This window comes from Crocodylus porosus, unplaced genomic scaffold (genome assembly GCF_001723895.1).
Source record: "Crocodylus porosus isolate Cpor-Errol unplaced genomic scaffold, CroPor_comp1, whole genome shotgun sequence".
NCBI classification, from domain to species: Eukaryota; Metazoa; Chordata; order Crocodylia; family Crocodylidae; genus Crocodylus; species Crocodylus porosus.
The window spans coordinates 9,305,444-9,328,868 of NW_017728926.1; the positions used below are offsets into that span (position 1 = coordinate 9,305,444).

The following is a 23,425-nucleotide window of genomic DNA, read 5'->3' on the forward strand; positions in this document are numbered from 1 at the left end:
TGCTGGTGGGGCAAGGGGACGCCCCCTTGTGGGAAGATGTGGATTTGCCAGCAGCATTTTTATATATATAAAAAACGTCACGCAGGGGTGTAGGTTGTAGCTGTGTTGGTCTAAGGACATAGGCACACAAGGCATAGACAAGGCAGATTATATATTTCTCTCACATGCACAAAATCTATCAGCCCCGTACACACAATAGCTGTGTATATGTGTGTGTGTATACACACACACACACACGGCTGGGTTCTGGCCGCAGACAATGCCCACACCCTGCCTGCCCGCCCAAGCCCATCGGTGCTTAAGGCAGGCTGAGGCCTGGGCTTGGGGTGCCCCAGGCAGGCAGCAGCAGTCTTGGGGAGCCACAGCCAGTCCTTTGCACGCTGACCCCTTGGCCCAGGCTCCCGTGGCCCTGTGCTTGGGTGCGTCCCGCTGGCGCTCAGTGCTGCCGAGCCCCTGGGTCCACGGCTCTCAGCAGGGGAGGGTTTCCCTGGCTGGGCTCAGTCCCGCACCCCGTGCCCCTGTGGGTGCCCCCACCCCTTGCACTGGCCATATGCTCGCCCCCCCCATGCCTTGCTCACAGCTTCCAGCAGAAGAGAGGCACCAAGCCTGGGAGGGCCCCGCACCCACCCCCGTGCCAGGCCCCAGCTTTGTAGGCAGTTGTTAGCACAAGGCCTTCTTCCCGCAGTCACACAACCCCACCCCCATGTGCAGAAGCACAAAGCCCGTGTGGCTGCCGGTTCCCTGTGGCACGAAGAAGTTTGACCCCCTGTGAGTGCTGGGTTGTGGGGCCCGTGCTTCCTTAAGCCACGTATTGCGCTGCTCCCCACCCCTGCGCGCTGCTAGGCCAACAGCCAGGAAGGGCAAGCCCGAGCGGCTCTTGTCCCAGGGCTGCACAGGAGCTGCAGCGCTTTGTTCCCCACGATGATTTCATGCCGGGGGAATGCGGACGTCAGCCTCAGTTCCTCCGACACCGGCACTTAAGGTGGCTCATGTCCGGGCAGGTTGGGGCCGGCCTCCCCTTGTCTCCGGCATCGGTTAGGAGGAGTGAAGCTCTGGAACCTGCTTGTCTGAGGGGAGCGAGGGGACTGTCCAGCGGGGCAGAGCTGTAGGGAGAGAAGCAGGATCTGGGGGGACGAGGAGGGCACATTAGGTGAGCTCGTGGCTGCATCTTGGCAAGAGGAACTGAGCTGAGGAGACAAGGAGGCAATTCTCGTCGACATCCTGTAAAGAGAGATCGAGGGCAGGGAGCAGCTCCGACACTGCCACGGGCACCCGGGGGGCAGCAACGGCTCTGTGCCTGCAGCACAGCACCGGCGAGTGAAGCCTGTGGCCAGCTCCCGGCCCTGGCAGCATCCTCCCTCCCAGCACTGCTCTCCCAGGGGCCACGGCCTACACGCAGCTGGGGCGTGCAGAGGACAAGCAGGCTGTTAGTCTGTGCCCGGCTGGCGGGCTGTGCACGGGGGGAGTGTGCAGAGTGGTGACGAGAGCTGTTTATCACGCTCTGTGCCCAGTAGAGAGGGCCCCAGACCCATGAAGCAGGCAAGAGAACAGATGCTCACCTCCCAGCGCCGTGAACCGGGGCGTCCACGTGCCGTTGGGTGCTTCCAGCCTCCCAGTGAAACCCGGGCTCCTCTATGGGCTGGGGGATCCCCGCTGACAGACGGTGGCAGCTCGCCACTTCCTCTCCTTTTCTGTCCGTGACGAGGTGTTTAGCAGATTCACAGGTTTGCTGGACTTCGACGGCCGCATGAGAGCTCCTGCTGGGGCCTCCGCCAACACTGGTGTGTCGCAGCTGGGGCACCGGGCCAGTCACCGCAGCCCTGCCCAGACTGGCTCCGAACCTCGTAAGCAGCCAGGTGAGCATAGCCATAGCTGGCTCCAATGCAAAGTGATTGCCACCAGCTTTGACATCTCTCACCTGTCTGATGGCCCTTTCCCAAGGCGTGGGTCACCGGTCGCTAGCAGTCTTGGACGACTCCTTTGCTCTTGAAACCAGGCACCCGAAGGCTCCTTCGCCACAGATCCGGCATTTCTCACCTGACATGATCTTGTTAGAGCTCGGTGAGAAGCCTTAACCACCTGCAGGCCCTGGTGTCCCCTGCCTCATGCTTACTCCACGCAGCCCTGCAGCCTTCTGCTTGTTCGTCTCATCCAGGCATCGTCTACCTCACTCTGTCATTCATTTAGCCCAGGCTTTAGTCAGGGACCAGACCTGCACCCTGCAGTGCTGCTCTCTGCTCACAGCTCTCAGGAAGGCCTCCCCTGACCCGGCTCTTTCCAGGCTCTGCCAACACCTTGCCTCCCCATCAATAATGGAGCATCCGGGGAAACCAAAGTGTTTGGCCACAGGTGTCCGACTTCCTGGGCCTGCGGTCAGGTCAGGAGCCATTCCTTCTTGCACAGAAGGTGCCAATGCAGACAGCAGGAGCACTGCAAGCGGGGGTGGCATATATGATGTTGGTAGAGGAGCAGGTGAGTGAACCCATGTTGTCTGCAGTGTTGTGGTCTAGATTGATGCATCTGGGGCTGGAGCAAGATCCGGAGCCCTGGAGAGGAGTCAGGTAGCCTGTTGCTGGAGAGATGCCGTGTGAGACTGGGGGCTGCCTGTCAGCCAGGACATATTTGTCCCCCGTGGCTACCTTGAGATGGCCACACTTCCAGAGGTATTTCATGACGTGTCTAAGGTGTTCAAGCCAGGGCTGTAGGTGACAGCCAGAAGGACTCTGTTGTCTTCGTCTTGGATTGATATTGCAGCAGGTCACAGCAGGGCTTGGAGTTTGACTCTGTGGCTTTGAGTGGCTGCAGTTTTAGGGTTGTGTCGAGACCGTAGGAGTTCCTGCTCCAGATCCTTAGGCATCCATCCTGGCCGGAGGGATCAGAGCAGATACGGTGGTAACGTAGAGCTTGGCTGGAGATGCTGGATCTAGTGGCGTGTTCAGGATGAAAACTACTGGCATGGAGGCAGCTGTAGTGGTCGGTTGTTTTCCAACACTATGTGGAGGTGAAGTGACCATCACAAACTTTCACAGTGGTATCCAACCAATGAATAGGCTGGGGGGAGTCAGTTTGAGGGGGCGGGGCAGGAATTGTTCAGATCCTCCCCATCAAGTTTAACCTGTTCTTGAAAATTTCCAGGGCTAGAGAGTCTGCACCTTTTGTAGGCAGCCTGTTCCAGTGCTTTATTGTCCTTAGAGTGAGGAAATCCTTTCTGATTACCAGCCTAAATTTCCTCTGTCATAGTCTGAGACCTTTGCTCCCAATTCTGACTCCTTCAGCCACAGGGAAAAGTCTGTCTCTATCCTCTGTACAGCAGCAGGTCTAGTTCTCCCAGCCTGTCCTTGTCAGTCAGCTTCCCAGACCTCCCAGCATTTTTGTCCCTCTCCATTGGACTCGTTCCAATCTGTCCACATCCTTCTTGAAGTGTGAGGCCCAAAACCGGACACGGGATGCCAGGTGAGGCCTCACCAGCTGCAGGACAATGTTAGCAAGCTCCAGGCCACTGCTTGGCTATGCAGACGGCTTCGGGTCAATGCTGAGGCTCTGCTCGTTTCCAGCTTGTCTGCACATCCGCGCTCTCGCGTTCAGGTTTCTGCCTACTGTAAAAACAGCAGGGCTGGACCAAGGGGGCTTTTGCATTTGGCTTATTCCCATGTGATTAATAACACTGGGTAAAGACTTAGAAGGGAGGAAGGAGTGTCAAAGCACCTCTGGTGGCAATATCAGTATGTAAGCCCAGGGTGTGAGAGCTGCCCGGTCCCATTGGATTTCCTGGCACTTGGGCAGCCAAGTGTCACTGGCTACAGCGTGGGGGCTTGCCTGCTGCTCCTGGGTGAGGGCAGGCAGCCGAGGGGCTGCGTGTGCATGTGCTGACTCCTCCCAGGAGTCAAATCCCCGGACAAGTGCACACCAACAAGGGGGTTGGCATGGGCAAGTAGAGCACCCCCCTCGTTACATCTGCCCCTGCCACCCCCCGAAAGCAGCACTCAACCTCCCACTGGCTGCACTGGGACAAGCTCAGACCCACTGCGTCCACTGCCGTCAGCTTGCTCGTGCTCAGCCACAGCCGTGCAGACTTGGCAAACCAGGCCACCAGAGACCCCGCGGGTCCTTACGGTCGTCCCCACTCACATCAAAGGCGAGCGTCACAGTCCCGCTAGCCCCGTGGCCCCTGCCTCATGTGAAGGCCAAGCACCCAGTTCTGTGCTGGGAATTTATAGCCTTGGTCCCACTCTAATGCTTCCTGCCTGGGGACTTGCTTGGGTATCTGAGATACCCAGCAGCCGGCAAGCTTCAGAGCCCTGCTTCCCCTTGCTGGTGCTGGCTAAGCTCTGTACGGGTTAGCAAAGAGAGGGTGCAGCCAGGCCTGGGCGCTGAAGGCTACGGCACTCCCCCTGCATGGGTAGTTACCCAAGTGGGTATGGCCAGCCACAGCACAGCAGGATGGATGCCCTGTGCTCTGCTGGCTGCTCCAGGCTGCGGCCGAGTCCAGCTGTGCCCCCTCTGCTTTGTACAGCGCCCTGCGCCCAGCCCGCACAAGTTGCATCGTCCCTTCCACCTTGCTCGTGCATCTAATGGGCTCGTGATTTCCATCTGCACCTGGAGAAACTGCCTGGAGCTGAAGCAACTTACCCAGTGGCACAGCGTGAGTTCGTGGCAGAGGCCCGAGGCCAAGCCCACCAGCTCTCGTCCACAAAGCCACCGCAGGGTCCTGGCTCGAGCCTCCGGTCACCTCACAACAAAGAGTCCGGGGCGGGCAGCCTCTCAGGAGTTTGCATGTACAGTTTATTTTTTTCACAACAGAGAAATACAAAGAGCAAAATTCTTTTTCTTTTTTCCTGACGCCGGCCGGTCAGTTGGCTGGATTTTAAACATAATGCAAACTTTCCATTGGGAAGCCACAGCCTCTGCAGGGCTTCCCACTCACCACAATGCAAGACAGAAACAGGGGAGGGGGGGCTTTTTTTTTCCTTTTTCTTTTTTTTTAATAAGGTATTAACTAGCTCTAGAGACATGTGGCCTGGATTCTCATATAGAAAAAAAAGGAAACAAATGAAAAAAAAGAAGAGATGTGTTAACGGTATGTATAAGAGGCCTATTTACACAGTATTAACATGCTGACAAAAAAGGTTACAATATTGAATATCGTACAACATCACGTCAGAAACAAAGAGCAGGGGACAGGGCCGAGGAATAAAAAGAGGTTCAAATTAATAAACAGAGGAGTAGGCAATAAACAAACAACCTGGTAAAACAATGATATAGTTAAGGCTTAAAAAGTGTATAAAAAATAACACAGTTAATATCCAAAACGGAACCGAAGAGTACATAATATATATGAGTTTTGTCTAGTCTTTCTGGGAGGTGGGGCTGTTCTTCCTTCTCTGTACACAGGTCCTATGTACACGCGCTCAGGGCGGGCATGGCTTTGCGAGCAGGGATGCTGATGTGCAGAGGAGCCAGTCTGCTTGCCAAACTGTGGAATCCGTGTCACCTGCGTGGCGTGACCTTCTGGGACTGCGGAGTCAGCGCTGGGGGCCAAGAAGCGCGTCCCCTCCCCTGGGGGCAGGAGGGCCTATTTTGCTTTTAAAGACCCCTGTGGCTGGAGGACCCGTCTTCTGGTAGCTCCTCTGCAAGAGCCCTGGCACAGCCCCGCTGGGAGCGGGGGGTGACAGGAGTGCTTCTCACACCAAGGCCTGGGAGACGCTCGGCTGGAGAACCAGCGCTGCAGCCAGTGCCACCAGCTGGGCTGCAGTGGTGCTGGGCTCTCCAGCAGTCAGGGCGGGCACTGCCCCCCTGCTCCTCCTTATTGCTGCATCCCTTTCTCTGGGGCTGGAGGGGGCTGTCGGCAGTTCTGCTCGGCCTCCGCAGAGGCGAGGAGGGCACCTGGTGCCAGTCACCCCCAGCCCAACTGCCCCAAAGTCCACCACGTGTGGCTGGTCCAATGGCGAGGAAGACCCACACGGCCCAGGACAGAGCGAGCAGCCCCCTCTGAGCACCCAGGGCAGACCGTAGACGGTCCTTGGGTCCCAGGTGCAGCAGGGGTGAGATCTGCTCCCCTATTCCCCGCTGGCCCCTGTGCTCATTCAGGCGAGCGCCAGCCTGTTCCACGGACCCTGGGAGCTGCGTTCATACTTGGACTCCCCCAAGAGCCTGCCCTTGCCCTCCTGAGCCCATGGCAGCGGGCTCAGCCCCAGCTGCTCACAACTGCAGGCCCCAGCAGAGATATCTTGACCACGGCAGTATTTGGAAACAGCCGCTGGGCCCTGCTCAGTCATTTTCAATCTGGATTTGAACAGGGAGCGAGCTGGGTTATGGGTGGGTTATGCTCAATCAGTCAGACCACACGCAGCTGGGCCCTGGGACCCGGTTTGAACATGGCAGGAGGTGGCTCAGCTTGTGAAGGGCGTTCAACAGGGATCCAAAGTGGTTTTGATGCAGGGCTGGGCTCAAAGGACCCTGTGCCTGACCCCGGAGGCCTTCTGCTCACTGCCGGCAGCCACCCAACGCGCAGGCTGCCCTGGCCAGCTGGTCTCCTGGGCTCTCCACACCATCGGCAGACTTTCTCCTCATCCCAACCACAATAGGGACATGCAAGCAACACCTGCAAGAGCTGTTCAGCCACCCCCAACCTCCATGTCTGCAGGGCCTGGACACTGCAGTGGACCAGGGCCTGGCTGCTTGTGGGGTGGCACCTGGCAGCCGGGCCAGACGGGCATGTTGTGACTCCTCTGGCAGTGCAGGGGATGTGCCCTGGAGCTGTGCCAGGCACACAGACAATGGAGAGGAGGGGACCTAGTGTGGCGGGGCTGGCGGCACCACCTGCTCAGGGCTCTGTCATACTGCACGTCTCTGGGGCACGGAGACATTCCTGGTCTGCAGCCCTGTTGGCAGAGGGCGCAGGAGGGCTACCGGCTTCACAAAGAGCTGGCTCCCCTTTCGTGGGCACTTCCTGTCCTTCCGTCCCCGCGCCACCTCGCTCAGCTCACTCGGGGTAGCTCACAGAGCTCAGCACCCGCGGGGAGCAGAATCATGCTCCTGCTGCCCCTGCCCTGGGCACATGCATCTCCTCTGAGCACGTGGCTGCAGACAGCTCTAGTTACACCAGCAGGGCGGGGGGCAGGAAGTGAGCGGCTACCAGCCCCAAGCTCCCACTTGTAGCTCTCTCCTCCACACCGTGCCCGAGCGCCTGCCCCACTCGCGCCAGCATGGCAGGGAGCGGTCTAGGAAGGTGGGGCTGCTCCCAGGCTGGCCGGCTCCTGGGCCAAACGCTGCCCTGCACACGGTGCCCTGCCCTTGTCTCTACCAAGGAGGCGCGGCTGGCAGAGACCCCTGTCCACAGTGGGCCATGCCCTGTCTGCATCGGGCTGGAGGTTGCCTGGGTCAAGCAGAAGGAAGCACGGCACGCTGGGATTCCCGCCCTCCACGGCCACGGCCACGCACAGCCAACGGCGCCTGCACTGGGAGGTGTCGGCTCTGGGGGCTGTGCCTGTGAATCGCCCTGCACATCCTGCTCTTGCCCCCTGGCTTGCACGGCCCTGGCTGCAGCCTGGCCGAGCACCAAGCGAGTCCTCCAGTGGCCCTGCACTTACCTCAGCCTCAGCATGGGCAGTGAAGGGAGCCCCAGCGCGGTTGTGGGGCACGTGCATGGCCGTGGGGCAGGTGGGCGAATGCGGCGCAGCACCAACAGCACAAGGTACGTCGAAGGAAGCAGCCGGCGTCCCAAAGCAGCTGGACGGCAGGATGGAAGGACGTGCCCCAGGGACGGAGGCACCGGGGCAAAGGTCTCCCTCCTGCAGTGCTGCTGAGCACCAGGCAGGCCTGGCACCAGGCCACTGCTTGCATGCCCACCTCTGCCTGCGCGGGGTCTCACTCTCCAGCCAACAGATGAACCCTCTCCCCTCTCGCCGGCCTCACAGCGGCTCCTAAGGAGTCCAGGAGAGGTCAGCGATGCCAAGAGCCGGCCCTCCACCGAGCCGTGGTCATGTCCCAGGGGCTCCTGAGAGTGACGGTGGGGGAGCCCAAGCGCTGGCCCTGGGTCCTGCCCTGCCCCGCGGCCTCCAGCGAGTCTGTGTCCGGGTTTGATTTTCTGTTCTAGCAGCACCAACTTCTTGGCCAATAAATAGATATATATTTGTATCCAAAATGAGAAGAAAGGGAAGGAGTGGCCAGGGGAAGGGCAGAGAAACAAATGGGAACAAAAGAAAGAAGAAACCAAACACAGAGATTCAAAGTGCTCTGAAATCGTCTTTGGATGTCACCAAAACTGCGGGCTGGGTCCCGGCATCTCCACGGGACATGGGAGGGACCAGGGCCAAACACAAATGCATTTGTTTCTCCCACGAATGCGGCTCGTTGCTGTCGTGCCCGCTGCCCAGCAGGCCTGGGCGCCGGCGGTGGTGCTGGGGGTGGCTCTCGTGACCGTCTCCAAGCTGCTCCCTCGCCCCGAGGATCTGGAACTGGAGGGAGGGAGGGCTGCGCGGGGTGGAGGGAGGGAGCCCCAGGTTAGATGAGTGAGATCCGCACTGGGATGCCGGGTGACTCCGTCCTTTGAGGCGAGTGCTGGCTCACTAGGTGCTCCACCACGGTGTGTTTGGACATGTGCTTCATCAGATACGTCTCCTGAGGGGACAGAGACCGCCCGGGGTCAGCAGTGCGGCTGGGAGCCGCCAGGCCCGCGCCCCGTCTGCAGCTTGGACTTCAGCGCCCCAGGAGTCCTGTGCCCAGAAGGGGCCTGTCCCTGCCATCGGCTTGTCCCCCCTGCCCCACCACCGTGCTATGGAAAGCTGCACTGTGACAATTGCCCTGGCTCCCCCAGGGACCTGGGAGCTCAGCTGGATGGCCAGAGGGGACTCTCGCTCACCAGCCCCTCAGCTGGTCTGTGAGTGCCTGGGGCCAGGGTCCTCCAGCGCCCACCTGCTCCTTAGGGCCCTTCCTTCCTGAGCAATGGACCCACGAGTGTCCCCGTGGAAGCACTGGGCCAAGGAGCAGGACCCTGCCCTCGTCCCAGGGGCTGGGGCAGCACAGGCAGGAGATGCTGCCCACCCCCACAGGTGCCGCGCCGCGCCGCGCTCACCGAGGTATAGGCCCTGCCACACATGCTGCAGCAGTAGGCCTTGGCGTGTTTGATGGCGTGTGCCGAGAGGTGGATCTGCAGTGAGGCTGAGTCCGTGTACGCCCGGTAGCAGTTTGGACACTTGTAGGGTTTGTCCTTGTTGTGCTGTCGCTGGTGAGACTGTGGGGACAGACGGCGTCACCCAGTGCCACACTGCCACCCCCCGCCAGCTCCCCATGACCCTGTTGCGCCCCCCACCCCGGGAACCCTGCACGGGGAGCCACAGATGGCGTCACCCAGCTCAGCACCAAACAGCAACACCTCAACCCTTCCTGGCTCTGCAGGGCCCTGGCCTGGAGATGGGGCAGAGAGCGCAATGACTGGCAAAGTCCGGTCCGCTCCCAAGCTCCAGGCCAAGCCCCTCAGCCCTGTGACGGGGCCCTGCAGTCCTGCCTGGGGCCAGGCCCAGGCTGCCCAGAAAGCAGGGGGGGCCAGCTCCATGACCTTATCAACTCCCTGCCTCCTTCCTCCACCCGCCATGGGCCTCCTGCCCTCCTGCTCCCACCAGCGTACTGCCCCTTGCTTTCCCCTTCCCGAGGCCCCGGGGACCCCCTGCGCTGTGCCAGGAGCACGTGGGCACCCAGGGCCTCCACACTGACCTGGAGGTTGGAGAGCTGCGTGAAAGCCTTTTCGCAGCCGGGGTGCGGGCACTTGTAGGGTCTGTCACCAGTGTGAATTCTGCAACACAGCGCGAGGTGGGAGGTCAGGCAGGGCAGCAGTGGCAGCTCTGGCTGGGTGCATGGCCCAGCACCCTGCCACAGGGCGGATCAACTCTGAGCCCCCAGCGCAGCCAGAGGCCTCTCCCTTCTTCCATCCCGGCCCACAGGCTGGGGCAGCAAGAGCCTGAAGCGAGGGCACGGGGCTGCACCCTGCCCTGGGCCTCCTGAATGGGCTGCATGAGTCACGAGCTGCATCCCAGCCCTGCAGAGCCAGCCGGGCAGAGGCGGGCGCAGGGCTGGTCCAGACCTATGCAGCACCCAGCATTAGATCAGGGGACAGAGGCAGTGGAAGGGGCGCGGGGACCCACACCCCAGGCAGGAGCTGCTGCAGCGCTGCCGCCCCCTGGTGGCGCCTTCTGCATCTGCCCTGGGGGCAGCAACACCATATCCATGGCAACCACAACACTGTGGCAGCCCCCTGCCACTGTCACATCCTGGGGAGGGTGGCGATACAGGCATGGCACAACTGCCCCGACCCCAGTCTCCCCCAGGCCCACCAGCGCCACGGTCCTGTGCTCGCCCACGCGCTCCGGGATGGGCTCCTGAGCCCCGGGGCACTGTCCGGGGGATGCAGCGCTGCAGCTTCTCAGCCACCAGCGAGAAAGTGGGGGCCAATAACTCGATCAGACCAGAGCCAAAGCCTCACCTGGGAGGCGTGCCCAGCCCACCAAGGCCTGCGGCCCAGCCCCTCACCTGGTGTGCTGCTGGAGGTGGGAGAGCTGGCGGAAGGACTTCTCACAGTACGAGCAGTGATAGGGCTTCACGCCCAGGTGGATGCGCAGGTGCTGGGCCAGGTAGGAGGCGTTGGCGAAGGACTTGGAGCAGTGCGGGCACTTGTGGGGTTTGGCCTCGGTGTGCGACTTGGAGTGGATCTGCATCTCCGACTTGGTGAAGAAGGTCAGGGGGCAAACTTTGCACCTGGGGGACAGCAAGAGGTCCCCGGCTCAGGCGGTGTCCCAAGAGCAGAGTCCGCAACCCGACCCTTGGCCTGAGCCTGCTAATGCCCGCGGGATACCCCCAGCAGCACGTGGATGCAGGAGCCCTGGGTCAGGGACAACGTGGGGCACGGGGGTCTTGCCCACAGGAGCGGCACTGGGCAGATTAGCCTGGCAGCCTGCCCAGGCTCACCCCCCGCCTCTCCGCCCCGCTGGGGGCTGGGCCTGCTGCATCCTACAGGCTGGCTGCTCAAGGGAAAGCCTGCGAGGACACGACTGCAAGGTGAGCAGAGGCCTGGCCAGCCATGACTTGACCCTCCCTTGGCCGTGGAAACCAGGAGCTGGTACAAGCCAGGGCCCCGGGGGTGAGAGCAGCAGGAAGGGGCAGGGGCAGGGGCAGGGGCAGGGGCAGGGGCAGGGCAGGTCGTGCGGTGGGGGTGGCCCACCCAAGGCCTCTGGGGTAGGAAGAGGTGGTACTGTACCGCTTGTGTCCCAACCTGTAGGTTTTCCCCTCTTTAGCAGTCTCGCCCGAGGCCAGGATGGGGTAGGGCACCACCAGGACAGGCGGCCCCGACGGGTTCTCAGCCTTGATCTTCTTCCGCCCGCGCTCCGACTTGGGCGCCCCCAGCAAGCTGTGGCCCTGGATGGTCTTGATGGAGTCCAGGAGGGGCGGGCTGGTGATCCCTGAGATAAGGGTGGGCGAGGAGGCGATGAGTCTGCTCTGGCTGGTGGAGGTGGGGGTGGAGGGTGTGCTGGTGCCGGTGCCCGTGCCTGTGCTGGTCTCTGAGGTGCTGACTGCCGGGGCACGGGAGGCCAGCCCTAGCCCTGGGAGACAGAAGTGTGGGGAAGGGGCAGTCAGTAACACCCCTGTGCGATGTCCATGTCCACACCACGTCAGAGAGTCAGAGGGGCTGGAAGGGAGCTCCAGAGGCCACATCCTGAGGCAGGATAAGCCCTGCCCAAACCAGCCCAGACCACTGTAATCTAAACGCTACAAAAGACGACCCTCAACTCTGACGCAGCACAGACCTAACGCCTGAACCTGCCACAGGGGAAGCAGGGGAACCGCGGCAGTCAACGTCCTGCTTCTATAGAGGGGTCCCAGGCAGACCGTGCCCCCACTGCAGAGGAAGGCAAAACCCCCACAGCCCGTACCAATCTGACCAGGGCAGGGGTACGACTCCTTCCTGAACCCAAATACGGCAGCAGTCTGATCCTGAGCAGAGGGGCAAGACCCTTTAGCCAGGAACCTCTGGCTTTGCTTCTAGCAGGAGAATCAGCGCAGTCCAGCTGAAGTCCCGGCCTTGGCTGTAGCCAACACCCAGCGGCTCTGGGAAGGCTTCAAAACACCCTGACATGTAGCAGAAAGGGGCAGGGGACAGGAACACCCAGCGAAGCCCAGAGGCCTGGGGAATATCTATGGGTGAAAATGGGCATTGCTGACAAGTGGCCGTGCAGCCTCTCATGAAACACCTCCAGTTGTCAGTGTGAAGCCCCCAGACCTTGGTGCCAAGCTCCACCACCGACAGCCTCGCACAGCCAGCTCCTTACCTGTGACGGTGCTGGTGGCCGGCCGGGCGTGCAGGGCTACATCAGGCTGGGGAACAGCCTGCGGATGCAGCCCTGGGACCTGCTGCAGTTTGGGGAGCGACATGATGGACTGGCTGCTCTCGGCGGGCGAGGGGGGCACCAGCAGGGGCTGCTGGGAGGAGACCGAGGTGGGTGGCAGGTGTGGGGGCCGGATCTTCTCTGCCATCAGCTGCTCCTTGATCTTATTGATCAGAACGAGGTTGTCCAGCTGGGAAGGGGAGAGACGGGTGCATGGGTCACGGGCAGATGCAGAGGACAGCAGGGACCTGCCCCAGCAGGGAGGGGCACTGCCACAGGGGCACCAGCTGCTCCCCACCTGCACGGGAGGTGCCCCTGCACCCACCGGCAAGCGCAGAGCTGCCCCCCAACCCCAGAGCCACGCAAGGGTTTCTTTGCTCCCACCGCACCTGCTCAGGGGGGCTCCGCTGTGCCTGTTGGGGGCTGGATGCTGCCTCCGACATGTCTGACATCCCCACGGCCTGCCCCGAGGCCTGCCCCGAGGCACGAGTATGTGGCTCTGGGCTCCTGCCCCACACTGTCAACCAGCACTGCGTGCTGTGCTGCCTCCACTGCCCAAGGCTGCCCCACTGACCCCCTGTGCTGGTAGCAACAGGCCCCTGCGCAGGCGACAGCAGGGGAGCTGTCACGCTGGGTCACAAGCAGACGAGGACAGCTCATCCCTGCTGAGCCCCAGGGTCAGACTGGGGTCTCCTCCCAATGGCTGTTGTGGACAGGACGGGTTCAAGAGCACCCCCCATACCCACCACACCACCTTTACCCCTCCCCCTGCACCCGGAGCCTCTTGGCCCCTCCTTCGCCACCACTTGCCCACATCCTTCAGCTCCCTCCATCTCTCCCAGGAGCTGCTCCCTCCAGCCCCGACCCGGGTCCTGCTGCCCTGCCAGGGCTCCTTGGCCCCAACACAACCAGCTGCAAGCTCGACCCAGTGTCTCGCTGCCCTGCAGCTGGCTGGTGCTTGGTCCTTCCCCTCTCGCTGGGGCCGCAAGGCGGTCTTACCTGGCTGGGCATGGTGGGAGGGGGAGGCCAGAAGTAGGGGTTGTTAAAGCGAGGCTCCGCCATCCTGCAAGAACAAGGAGAGAGTTGCAGGCTGGAACTGACTGCAGCACCCAGAGCCCGCCTGCCCCACTGGGACCACTGGGCCACCCCGCAGCGCCGCCCCTCCCATGCCTGCCTGCAGGGCCCAGCACGCCTCCCGGATGCAGCACAGACCATGCAGGGATCGCGCCAACACAAGACAGCACCCACAGGCCACGCGGCTGCCGGGGCTCCCAGAAGCCGCAGGGACCCGGGTCAGCTCCCTGGAGGCGCACGCACCGAATACAGCTGCAGATGACTACTGCCTCGCACTCACCCTCGCTAGAGCCTGCCAGGCCAGGCCAGGTCACACCCTCCAGCCGGGCAGAGGTGGGAGATGCCAACCCAGGAGAGTTGGTTCCTGAGCAGCACAGCATCCCTCGCCCAGACGGGATGCAGCAGACAGGCCCAGGGGCCTCAGAGCGGTAGCAATGCCCGCTGCCTCTCAGCCTATCCATGCTCAGCAGGCGGCTGTGCCCCAAAGCCCTGCTCCCTTTCTGCATGGCTGGAGCCGAGGCAGGGACTTGTTCGCTCCCAGCTAGGCCAGCCCAGCGGTCAGAGAAACACTACTCCGACAACCGTGTGCTCGGCTCCCCTCTGCAGCCTGGGGGCCTGGCCTCCCCACTGCCTCTCCCTGGCAAACGCAGCGGGGCAACCCGCAGAACGTGCCACGAACCTCCTGGCACGCTCCCCTAACTCCGCCCCAGCCACACACGCAGGTCTCAGGCCTCCCCCCCGTGCTCAGCCCTGGATGCGGCTTTCCCCAATCCTGCGCTCCAGGGCTCAGACAGAGGCCAAGTAGGGGTGGGTTTCCTGGCAGAGACAAGCCCCTGCCCCATCCCCAGGCACCAGCCTGAACCAGCCTTGCCTCTTCATAGGACTGACACCTAACAGCCACTTGGGCAGGGCCTCCACAACAAGCCGCACCCTGGGAGTCTCCAGCCAGACATGCCATAACTTCGGACAGCCCAAACCAGAGGCCTCTGGAAATTCAGCACTACACGTAAGTGTCCAACAAGGCTGGAGGGCCGGCACGCCAGGGCCTGTTTGCAAACGACATAATACTTATTTGCATTCCTCACATATGGAAATGTCATTTATAATGTGGCAGAATTATGGAGGCTTTGATGCTTCCAGTTTCACAACACACTGCCCGCTCGTCCGTCACTGGCTGCCTCCCTTCCTGCATGAGTCAATCTGACCCCTGTTGCAAAGAGACAGCGAGGTGCTAGAGCGAGAAGGCTCAGTCCTACACGCCTTTGGCAGCTGCAGCTGGACTGAAAATTTGCACAGGGACATCAGGAAACAGGACCTGCACAGTCTGGCAAGCCAGGAGCACCCCACTGGCCCAGAGCAAGGAGCAGCAGAGGGGCCACGCTTCAGGTAGCACACACCTCTCCGGACCAGGCAGAAGTACCCTACAGCATGAACTGGAGATGCTGGGATGACATCCCAGCTCCTCCACTGCATTTCACAACCCACTTCAGCAGCCCTGGCCGCATCCCGCAGCCTGGGGGAATGCTGTCATCTGCCCACGTCACAGATACACTAGTTGAATGCTGTCTCTGCAGCAAAGGCAGCTGAACGCAGGGTCCTGGGTGCGTGTGGAACGTGCCCGGAGAAGGGCAGGGCCCATCATGGGACATAAATGGCTCAAGCCACCATCACTGCAAACAAGCCCTCTGGGCCACTCTCACGAGGCAGCAATTAGCTCTGACCGACTCCGAGCTGGTGGCACGGCTTAGGGCAGCAGGTCTCCACCTTGGCAGGCTCAGAAAGGGCCAGCTCTTAGCTTCCACTCTTTTTGACTGCAGAAACACTCTAGAGCAACTCTTTTGTTGCAAAGAACCGGGAAAGGCCCCAGCAGGGCAGAGCGGTCTGACGCTCTGGATTCCTGGCTGAGCTCTCTGGTTTCTCCCGCAAGCCACGCACACACCCCCGGCCGTGCTAGTGCTGCCTGTGCCTGGCACCTGCAGCACCCTGCAGAGGCTCTCGTGCCAGGCTCACGGCCACTGTGGGGAGAGCCGTCGCCGCGCCCCCTCGCGGGGATGGTGGCATCCGGCAGGAGCCGTCCTGCCAGCACAGCGGTGCATGCCAGCCTCGCACGCCCACGCTCCGCTGACAGCAGCACTTCTCTGCTGCGCCCCGACCAGCACTCGCGTGGCCCCCCAGGCAGCGCTCGGAACAAGATGCAGGGTCTGGCCCAGCCCTGCACGCCCCGTCCCCTTCCCCCACAAAGGCAAGCAGCTTGCTGGAGCTGCGCTGTCTAGCACCACGGTGCTTTATGACAGCATGGCGGGCCTCTGATCCCGCACCGGGCTGCAGACCTGCCCCTGGCTTATCCAGGAAAGGCTCCTACTGCTGTGCCCCCACCCCTGCACTGGCTGCCTCCTCTGGGACCCTGGACCACAGCTGCCCCAGACTCTCCTGCCCAGGGCCCTGTGGCCGTCTCAGGGCTGCAAGCAGCACACTGGCAGCATGGGGCTGCAACCCTGGGGGGCCGAGCCACACGCCCCAAGCAGCAAGACAAAGGGCACAGGGTCCAGCCCTGCCGCTGGCGCGCTCTGGGCGTGACAGCCTAGGCACGGGAAGGAGCACACCTGCGTTGGGGAAAGCACTTTGCACCGTCTCTGAAGGGCAAGGAAAAGCGTGTTTCACTATTGCCTTGTTAGACCTTGCGCCTGATCCGTGGGAGCTGTCCCTTGAGGAACAGGGTAGGGCAAGTTTGTGACACAGCAGCACACGGGGAAGCGTGTGTCCAGAGGGTGAGGGGCCCCTGCCTGTATCACCTCTGGAAAGGGCAGAGCCTGACTTAAGAAATGCATCTGCCCAGACCCTTGGCCCAGGTGGACGCGGGCACCAGCAAGCGACCAAACACCTCAGCAGGCTGCTCCCATCTACCAGCTCTACCTCCTGTTTCTAGTGGCTGTGCTCTACAGGCTGTATTTCCTGGGCTGCAGCAGCTGCCACCAGCACCAGCAGCTGCCCGCCAGGCTCCCTCCCATCTCTGGGTCTTCTGCCAAAGGGACTTTGCTGTGGTGCCTGTTCATGCTGCACCCTCTTAAGAAATGCAGCCTCCCTTGGATGATGCCTTGCTGGGGCTGCCTGAGCTCCTTCCTCTCCAAGGAAGCAGAGGGACAGGAGCAAGGCACCAGAATCCAGTGACCACAGACAGAAATGGGCAACTTCACAGGTTCGCTGCTGCCCAGTCGCATCTTAGCTGCCCCCACCAATGCTCCACCAGCGGTGCATCCTCACGCGGCGCCCTCCCGGCACTGGCTCAGGAAGCTGGGGGAAGGAGCAGCTACCTCTAGGCTGGATGCTGAGGACAACGTCTTTGTGAACCAGCCTAGAACACAGTAAGTAAGGAATCACTACCCGGAAAGTTTAAAGCAAAACTACTGTCACTGTCGCAGGGCACCAAGGTGCCTGCTCCTCTCAGAGCAGAAATTGCCTGGGGGGCGCCCAAAGACAGGCTGCCACGGCAACCGGCTAATGAGGAAATTAGCCACACCTGCACCTGGTCAGCTGGCCAGAAGAGGCAGGGCCCTGGGCCCATATAAACCCCAGGGCGGGGGCCAAGCACCTCAGTTCTCTGCCAGCAGCCGGAGGGGAAGGAGCCTGCAGGGAGGAAGGGCCCAGCGATGCGGCAGCCCCCTTAGGCCTCATGGGGCCCCGGGACCCCACAAGGTACTCTCGCGTATGAGGCACTAGCACCAGAGAAGAAGTTTTACTCTTTTAAAGGGGCGGTGCATACCCTGAGCTTTTGTGTTGCGTTACAGCCCAGGGGCTCATGTTTGTTTGCTGCTTGATAATACCTGTGGTTTGGGTGAGGCTACTAGGGAAGGAGGAGGCCTCACTGGGGGCCCACTACAGTGTGGGCACCCCAGTGCCAGTGTGGGTGTGCTATTCGGGGTGCAGAGGTGCCAGCACCAGTGGGGCATAGTGACAAAGGGGGGGACCAGAGCCTGGTGCCAGTGGGGTGCCGAGAGCCCAGGGAGGACAAAGGGGCCGAATTATAGCAAGGCCTAGGTGAGGTGCCGTCAGTACCATCTGCTAGGTTTGGGGTGTGGTAAAGGGGTGGTTTGGAGCCATACATATAGCCCAGAAGAGACCCTTGGGTACTACTAATATAGAGCAGTCTCCCTATATTAATAGTACCTGCAAGCCATGGAGGGTGCCTGTTGGGTGAGTTTGGCACAGTTAAGGAGCCCTAGGGATAACATGGCTATCCCTAGGGACCCCACCCTGTTACAGTCACATTCAGGAAATAAAATACTACCTAAGGGCAAGGAACAAGCATTGGCTTACAACTCTCCCAACAGGAAACAGATATTCCTGCTGAGCTAGGATTCAAACCTGCAACATCACTTGTTGCAGGGAATTGTATCCAAGTGAGAATTCACCCAGGCCTGGTACCGCTTAGCCCTGATTTTTGGAGGGACCAAAGCAGTGCCAGTGCCCTAGGTTGCATTTGTGCATCTGCCGGGGGTCAATGCCACCCCCAACCAGACAGCATTGCACAGATCTTGTGCGTCTTCCAGGCCTACAAAGCTTAAAGGGACCGTTACAGTAGAGATCGCCAGAGTGATGCCTCCACCACGAAAGCCCCTGTTTGCCTTAACAGCTAACGTAGAACTCGAGCCTCAGACAGTGCGAACGCAAGGAGTTGCTGAAAGTCCAGAATCGCTTACAGGTTGGATTAAGTCTTTGGCTGTAATTGAAAGGCCAAATTTAAGTGCAGATATGCAGCAATCCTTCTGATTTTTTTTAAATAAAGATATACATGGAAATATAGTCTGGCACCAACTGCTGGAGGAACAGCCCAAAATAAAATATTCTCTGCTTCACATACTGGGCCTGCACTTGGGCAAGAAAAGCCAGATCAGTTGAGCACCAAGCTAGTGCCTTGAAAATACACACGTAAGTGAGTTCCTGTGGGTATTAGTTCTGCTTCTGTGAAGTTTCAAAGAGTTCACAAGCATTTCTCAAGGCTTACAAAGGGCATTGCAGTTGCGAGTAAATGATGCTTCCACTTGCAATGGGGGTAGTGTGAAAGATGCGGCTACCATTGGTAGAAAGCCCCAAACCCAAAACTGAACACCAGACCAGTCCAACTGCAATTATCCAAGTTAGACAAACTCTTACTGGTTACTCCAGACAAAATGCCTACTCCGCAATGTAAAGCAGATGGACAGACGCATGGCGAGACTAAAATATGCGGGGAAAAGATCACTCTGAAAATCTCAGTGTCTGGTATATAATAAAGCAAGACAGGGAATGGCAGGAGGAGGGCGGGCACAGTGTCCCGTCCTGATGTCAACGGGCACCTTGGCAGCTCCAAGACCCTGTCCTGCGAAGCCCTTGAGCGCATGTATTACCGTTAGGGGCTTAAGTAGCCTCACTGAAGCCAAGAGGGAAAAGTATTCAAGGTAACGAGTGGCCATGAGCTGTTTGTGGGAGCTAGGCCTGAGTTGCAGATCAGCCACCTGCTAATTTCAATAAGCCAGGGACAGACATCACGTCTGACGGACTGAGCGCAGGCCTCTATAACGAAGAGCACTGGGAGCTGCGTCTGCACCTCGAATCCAAAGCAGAAAGAAACCATGCCCAAAGGCTGAAAAGGGGATTACTGGGTATTGGCCGCTTGAAACGTGTGCGCTGGCAGCACGGAACGAATGAGCTACCTAAGAGCAAGAGGGGACGGATCACGAAGCCCCCCGAGCTGCGCTAGCGCCACCTCCGCTTCAGAGCATGCAGAAGCTGCACAGCTGTGCACCAGTAACACACTCGATCCCCACAGACAGTGGCATGGCGTTCATGTTGGGAGCACACTGCCCGTCAGGGCTTCAAAATTCACCCCTTCTAAAACTCAGCAGAGACTGCTGCCCCCTTTCCCAAGGAGAAAGCACCCGTTCTCCCAGCCCTGGGAAAGCAAGATCAGCTGGGTGATGATTAGACTCCCAAAACTAACACAAGATCAGGGTGATTTGGGGTGCGCCTGTACCACAGCGCAGCAGACAGACTGGTGCTGGCTTTCCCCTGCCCAGCCTGGGGCCCACAGCCACTGAAACCAGGGCAGCACAAACAACCACTCGCAGAGAAACCGGGTCCCCTACAGCCTGCAGAGGAGCCCATCCGGTAGCATCCTTGCTGCTGGGACCCAGTATAGCTAGGTGGGGACGCCTTCCTGCGCTGGCAGCTGGCACAGGGCGCTGCCGGCGCCGCAAGAGATGGGCCGTCTCACTGTAACATGGGGAATCGATTCCCAACAGCAGAAGCAAGTGAGCTCCTGAGGGACCATAGCCTGCTGGAGATGGTGGGAGAAGTGAGGATGAGGCTGGGGACATGGCACAGGCCTAGTCTGCCCTCCAACCCTTGGCTGGCCAAGCGCGGTTCTGCTGGCACAGCTCTGCGGGAGCCTAGTCCCACTCTGTGGCGGCAGGGCCTCCCACGCTGCCCACGGAGGCCTGCTGCTGCCACGGCTGGCTGCTCCCCTGCCTGCTGCCAACTGCTGCTGCCCCTCCACGAGCTGGGGCCTGCCCAGGGCAGCTGTACTCTGGTGTCACGGCTGCTGCCGGGGGGCCGCACAGGGGCCCCAGGAGCACGTGGACATGTACACGCTTTGAGAGCTCATGGTGGCATCAGAGTGGGTGAGTACAGACATGGCCCAAGCTAGTCCGTGTTCAAGGATCCCCAAGAGTCACAGAAACCCCAGGCTACCCCACACCAGCAGGGCAGCACCACGCTGGTTTGCCTCTGTCCACCCAGAATGGGAAGATGCACAATCGCCAAGATGTTCCACCATCGACACCAGATCCAGGTGTCAAAACAAGCACCACAGGAACCTGCCACCACCGACCCGTCCGAGCACGGCCCTCCTGGCCCTCATGCCAGCCCACAGGCAGTCGGATAGGAAGCGACATGCTCTCAGGGAAGCTTAATTCAACAGTAAAGATCTACATTCAGTCCTGGAGGAGCCCGCTTTCCAGAGCAAGTCTGAAGGGGAGAGAAGGGCTTTGCCTGCCATAAGGCTCTGGCTGTCAGGAAGACGGCAGGCTGCACACACACCAGCGAGGCAGAAGGCAAGAGACACAAGGCCAGACGCACAAAGCCGCTGTCTAGGCAGATGCCTGGGCAACCAGCCCACCTGGGAACAGCGGGTGTTGGTACCCCCACAGCAGAGCCATGACCACAGGCTGAGACAGCCCAAGCGCAGACGCTTCTGTGAAATACCCGAGAGTCATCAGACAGTTACGACGGAAGTGGAAGAGGTGACAACCAGATTCCTTACGCACCCTGGGATGCAAGAGACTCGGCATCAGCACCTACTGCAGGCAACCGCTCGCTAACTGTACAGTTGCTGGGTAGTGCTTGGCTGCACATGCACCAGCTGAGAGAACATCCCTCCTCGTCCCTGTCCCGAGTTACTGCAACCGCCTGCTGGGGCCTTTCCCAGTTCTGTGGCAGGGGGTCAGGCTAGATGATCTGTTCAGGTCCCTCCTGACCCTAGCTATTATGAAACTGAATGTGAAAAAAAATAGTACCATGGGGCTGTTACACAGCCTTGCACACACAGCTCTCCAAGCACTTCAAAAAGTGGCTTGGGATCATCACTCCCACCACACAGCTAGGGAAACTGAGGCGCAGATGGAAAGAGACTTGTACAAGGTGAACAGCAAACCAGTGAGAGTCATGAACAGAGTCTGCCTCCTCCAAATCCCAGTCCAGCCATAACCCTAATACAACGCTACCCTCAAGTCAGGCAGGGAAAATCAAGCAGACATTGGCCCTCGAAGACCAAGCATATGTTCTTGCAGGAAGCCAAAGGGGCAGGGTGCGATTGTTGTGCCACCCGGTGCTCCTTGCTGCCGTTATCCCTGACAGAGGCATCATCGGGGTGCATAACAGTGAAATAAGCCTGGAAACGAGGATGTGACCAATGAGCCTGAGGACTGCTGCTGGAAGACAGGCAGATCTCCTTGAGGGCATCCCCTCTCAGGGCGGCAGGGCCCCGTCAGCTCTTGGCTGGGCTGCGTAGCCCTGCTGCAGGTGCCAGGAGGATTCCTGAGCCCCATGCCAGCCTTCGAGCCCCAAATCCTGCCATCTTCTCCAAGAACTTCACCCCCTTGCCCATAACCCGGGGGCCCTCGTACTTTCCCTGCACGCCCTGTCCCTAACTCAAGTCCTGTTATTTCTTTTCTTCTCTAAGATGATTCCTCTCCAGCTAGAGCAAAGGCCAAAGATCCAGTCCCAGCCCTCCTCATCCCTGTCCTGAGTTACTGCAACCTCCTCTTCACTGGCGACTGTCTTGCTGCCTCCAGCCCCTAAAAACTACGCCACTAAAATAACCCTTGGTTCCCACTCCACTGGCTACGTCTGCCTGTCTTTGAATCTGTACAAAAGCTCTTGGCCATGAGCAGTGAAGACCTGTCCCCACCTCCTCCCGTGTTACCCTGGTCCCCTCTGCTCCCGTAGACATGCCAGCCTCGAACATGCGTCTGCCAGCTTCTCCAGCCACCTCCAAACATGCCCTCCCTGACATGTGAGACTGTCGCGCTCTCATCCTCCTGGAGACCCTCATGTGACCTGACATCAACTGAAAGCCCTCAGTGCTGCTGGCCAGGCTGAGGGGTGGCTGCCCCAGCCTAGATTAGCTGATTATTTATCAGAAAAGAGGGAGTGTTTCCAAATGACTCCAAACCATCATGCAAAGCTCAGAGGCTGCCTAAGAGATCTTAGGGCTTCCCCCTCCTCTCGATCACGCTCACTTGTTGCATCCGGACTTAACTTAGCCTGTGGGCCCTTCAGGGCAGGGACTGTGTTGTCGTGCCTGTTTGCATAGCACCAGCACAGGGTGCCCTGCTCTGAGCAGGGCCAGGGAGCACTGGGGCAATACAAAACAAATCAACCCTCAGTGGTGGTGACCAGTTTGCATCCTCAGAGCTTTACAGACATTGCAGTAGCTGCACTGAGACCCCTGCCAGGAGAGGCAATACTGATGCCCCCTGCTTTATCAGTGGGGAAACTGAGGCACTGAGGAGAATGGAACAAAGCTGCACTGGGGATCGTGGCAGAGGCAGCAATCGAAGGCAGGAATTCCTGGCCCAGCCTGGGGACCAGCAGGGGAGATGCCTGCACGGACCAGAGGGTTCAGGGATGCAGGGGAGCCAGCCTGCAAGTGACCCTCTAGGGTCACTCGGCATGCACTGGAGAGGCCCAGAACAGGCCTCTTTCCCATGGAAGTGCAGAGCAAGGAGCCAGCAGACCTCAGCCTGTGGCACTGCCTGTGTGCTGAGCAGGGTGTGCTGAGCTCCTGGTCTGCCTGGCTGCACTGCAGAGAAGGGGGTTGCCGACTAGATTGTAAATGCTAAAACCCTTCCCTAGCCCCTGAGCCACGTATCACCCAACCCGTGCTGGGTAGCCCCTGTACCCGGGGCATGCTGCCACCCTGGCCCGCTCCATGCTGCAGATCTGCTGGGAACTGGCGAGCACAATGATTTTCCGGTAACTGCTCAATAACGAGCGTTTCTTCTCCCTGATGGCCCCTGCATCCTCACTCCAGCTCTCGATCACCAGAGAAACCAGAGGGCTCTTAGCTCAGTTTTCCTCCAGGCCCCTTAATAACTCCAGCTCTCAGCTGTCTGTGACTTGCGTACCCTGGACGCGCAAGGTCCCTGCGTAGGATGGGGCAGGCTGCTGAGATGCATTCGCTGATTAGCAGGTCAGCTGAGGGCACAGCTGGAAACGCGCGGCTTGGCGACAGGGATGGAGGAGCGTCAGAGCGGGGAGGGGCCGAGCAAGCTCAGCAAGTCCTGTTCCCAGAGAAACCTGCTGCTGCTGCGAGGTTTTCAACTCCTGTGTGCTTCAGCCATGCACCGCTGAAGCAACTGAGCCACGTGGCTGGCTGGCACTTCTGCAGCCAGCAGCACTGCCACTTCCACTGGGATCCTGGGCTCTGCCGTGCCAGGATA

General features: G+C 60.1%; 1 protein-coding gene across 7 annotated transcripts in view; it reads right to left on the reverse strand.

Annotated features, from left to right (window-relative positions):
- Nucleotides 1–4,765: 4,765 nt before the first annotated feature.
- Nucleotides 4,766–23,425, reverse strand: part of ZNF362 (zinc finger protein 362) — a 37,433-nt gene continuing 18,773 nt past the window's right edge. For 3 of the 7 annotated variants that reach the window (XM_019541363.1, XM_019541360.1, XM_019541364.1), the window contains 8 exons: nt 13,374–13,437; nt 12,764–12,973; nt 12,318–12,564; nt 11,249–11,591; nt 10,525–10,749; nt 9,712–9,790; nt 9,074–9,232; nt 4,766–8,619 (listed from right to left, as the gene is read on the reverse strand). In XM_019541363.1, coding sequence (XP_019396908.1) covers nt 8,503–8,619; nt 9,074–9,232; nt 9,712–9,790; nt 10,525–10,749; nt 11,249–11,591; nt 12,318–12,564; nt 12,764–12,973; nt 13,374–13,437 — 1,444 coding nt within the window. In that variant the 3' untranslated portion in view covers nt 4,766–8,502. The remainder of the gene's footprint in view (nt 8,620–9,073; nt 9,233–9,711; nt 9,791–10,524; nt 10,750–11,248; nt 11,592–12,317; nt 12,565–12,763; nt 12,974–13,373; nt 13,438–23,425) is intronic. The other 4 variants (XM_019541365.1, XM_019541367.1, XM_019541361.1 and 1 more) reach the window with 3 other exon arrangements.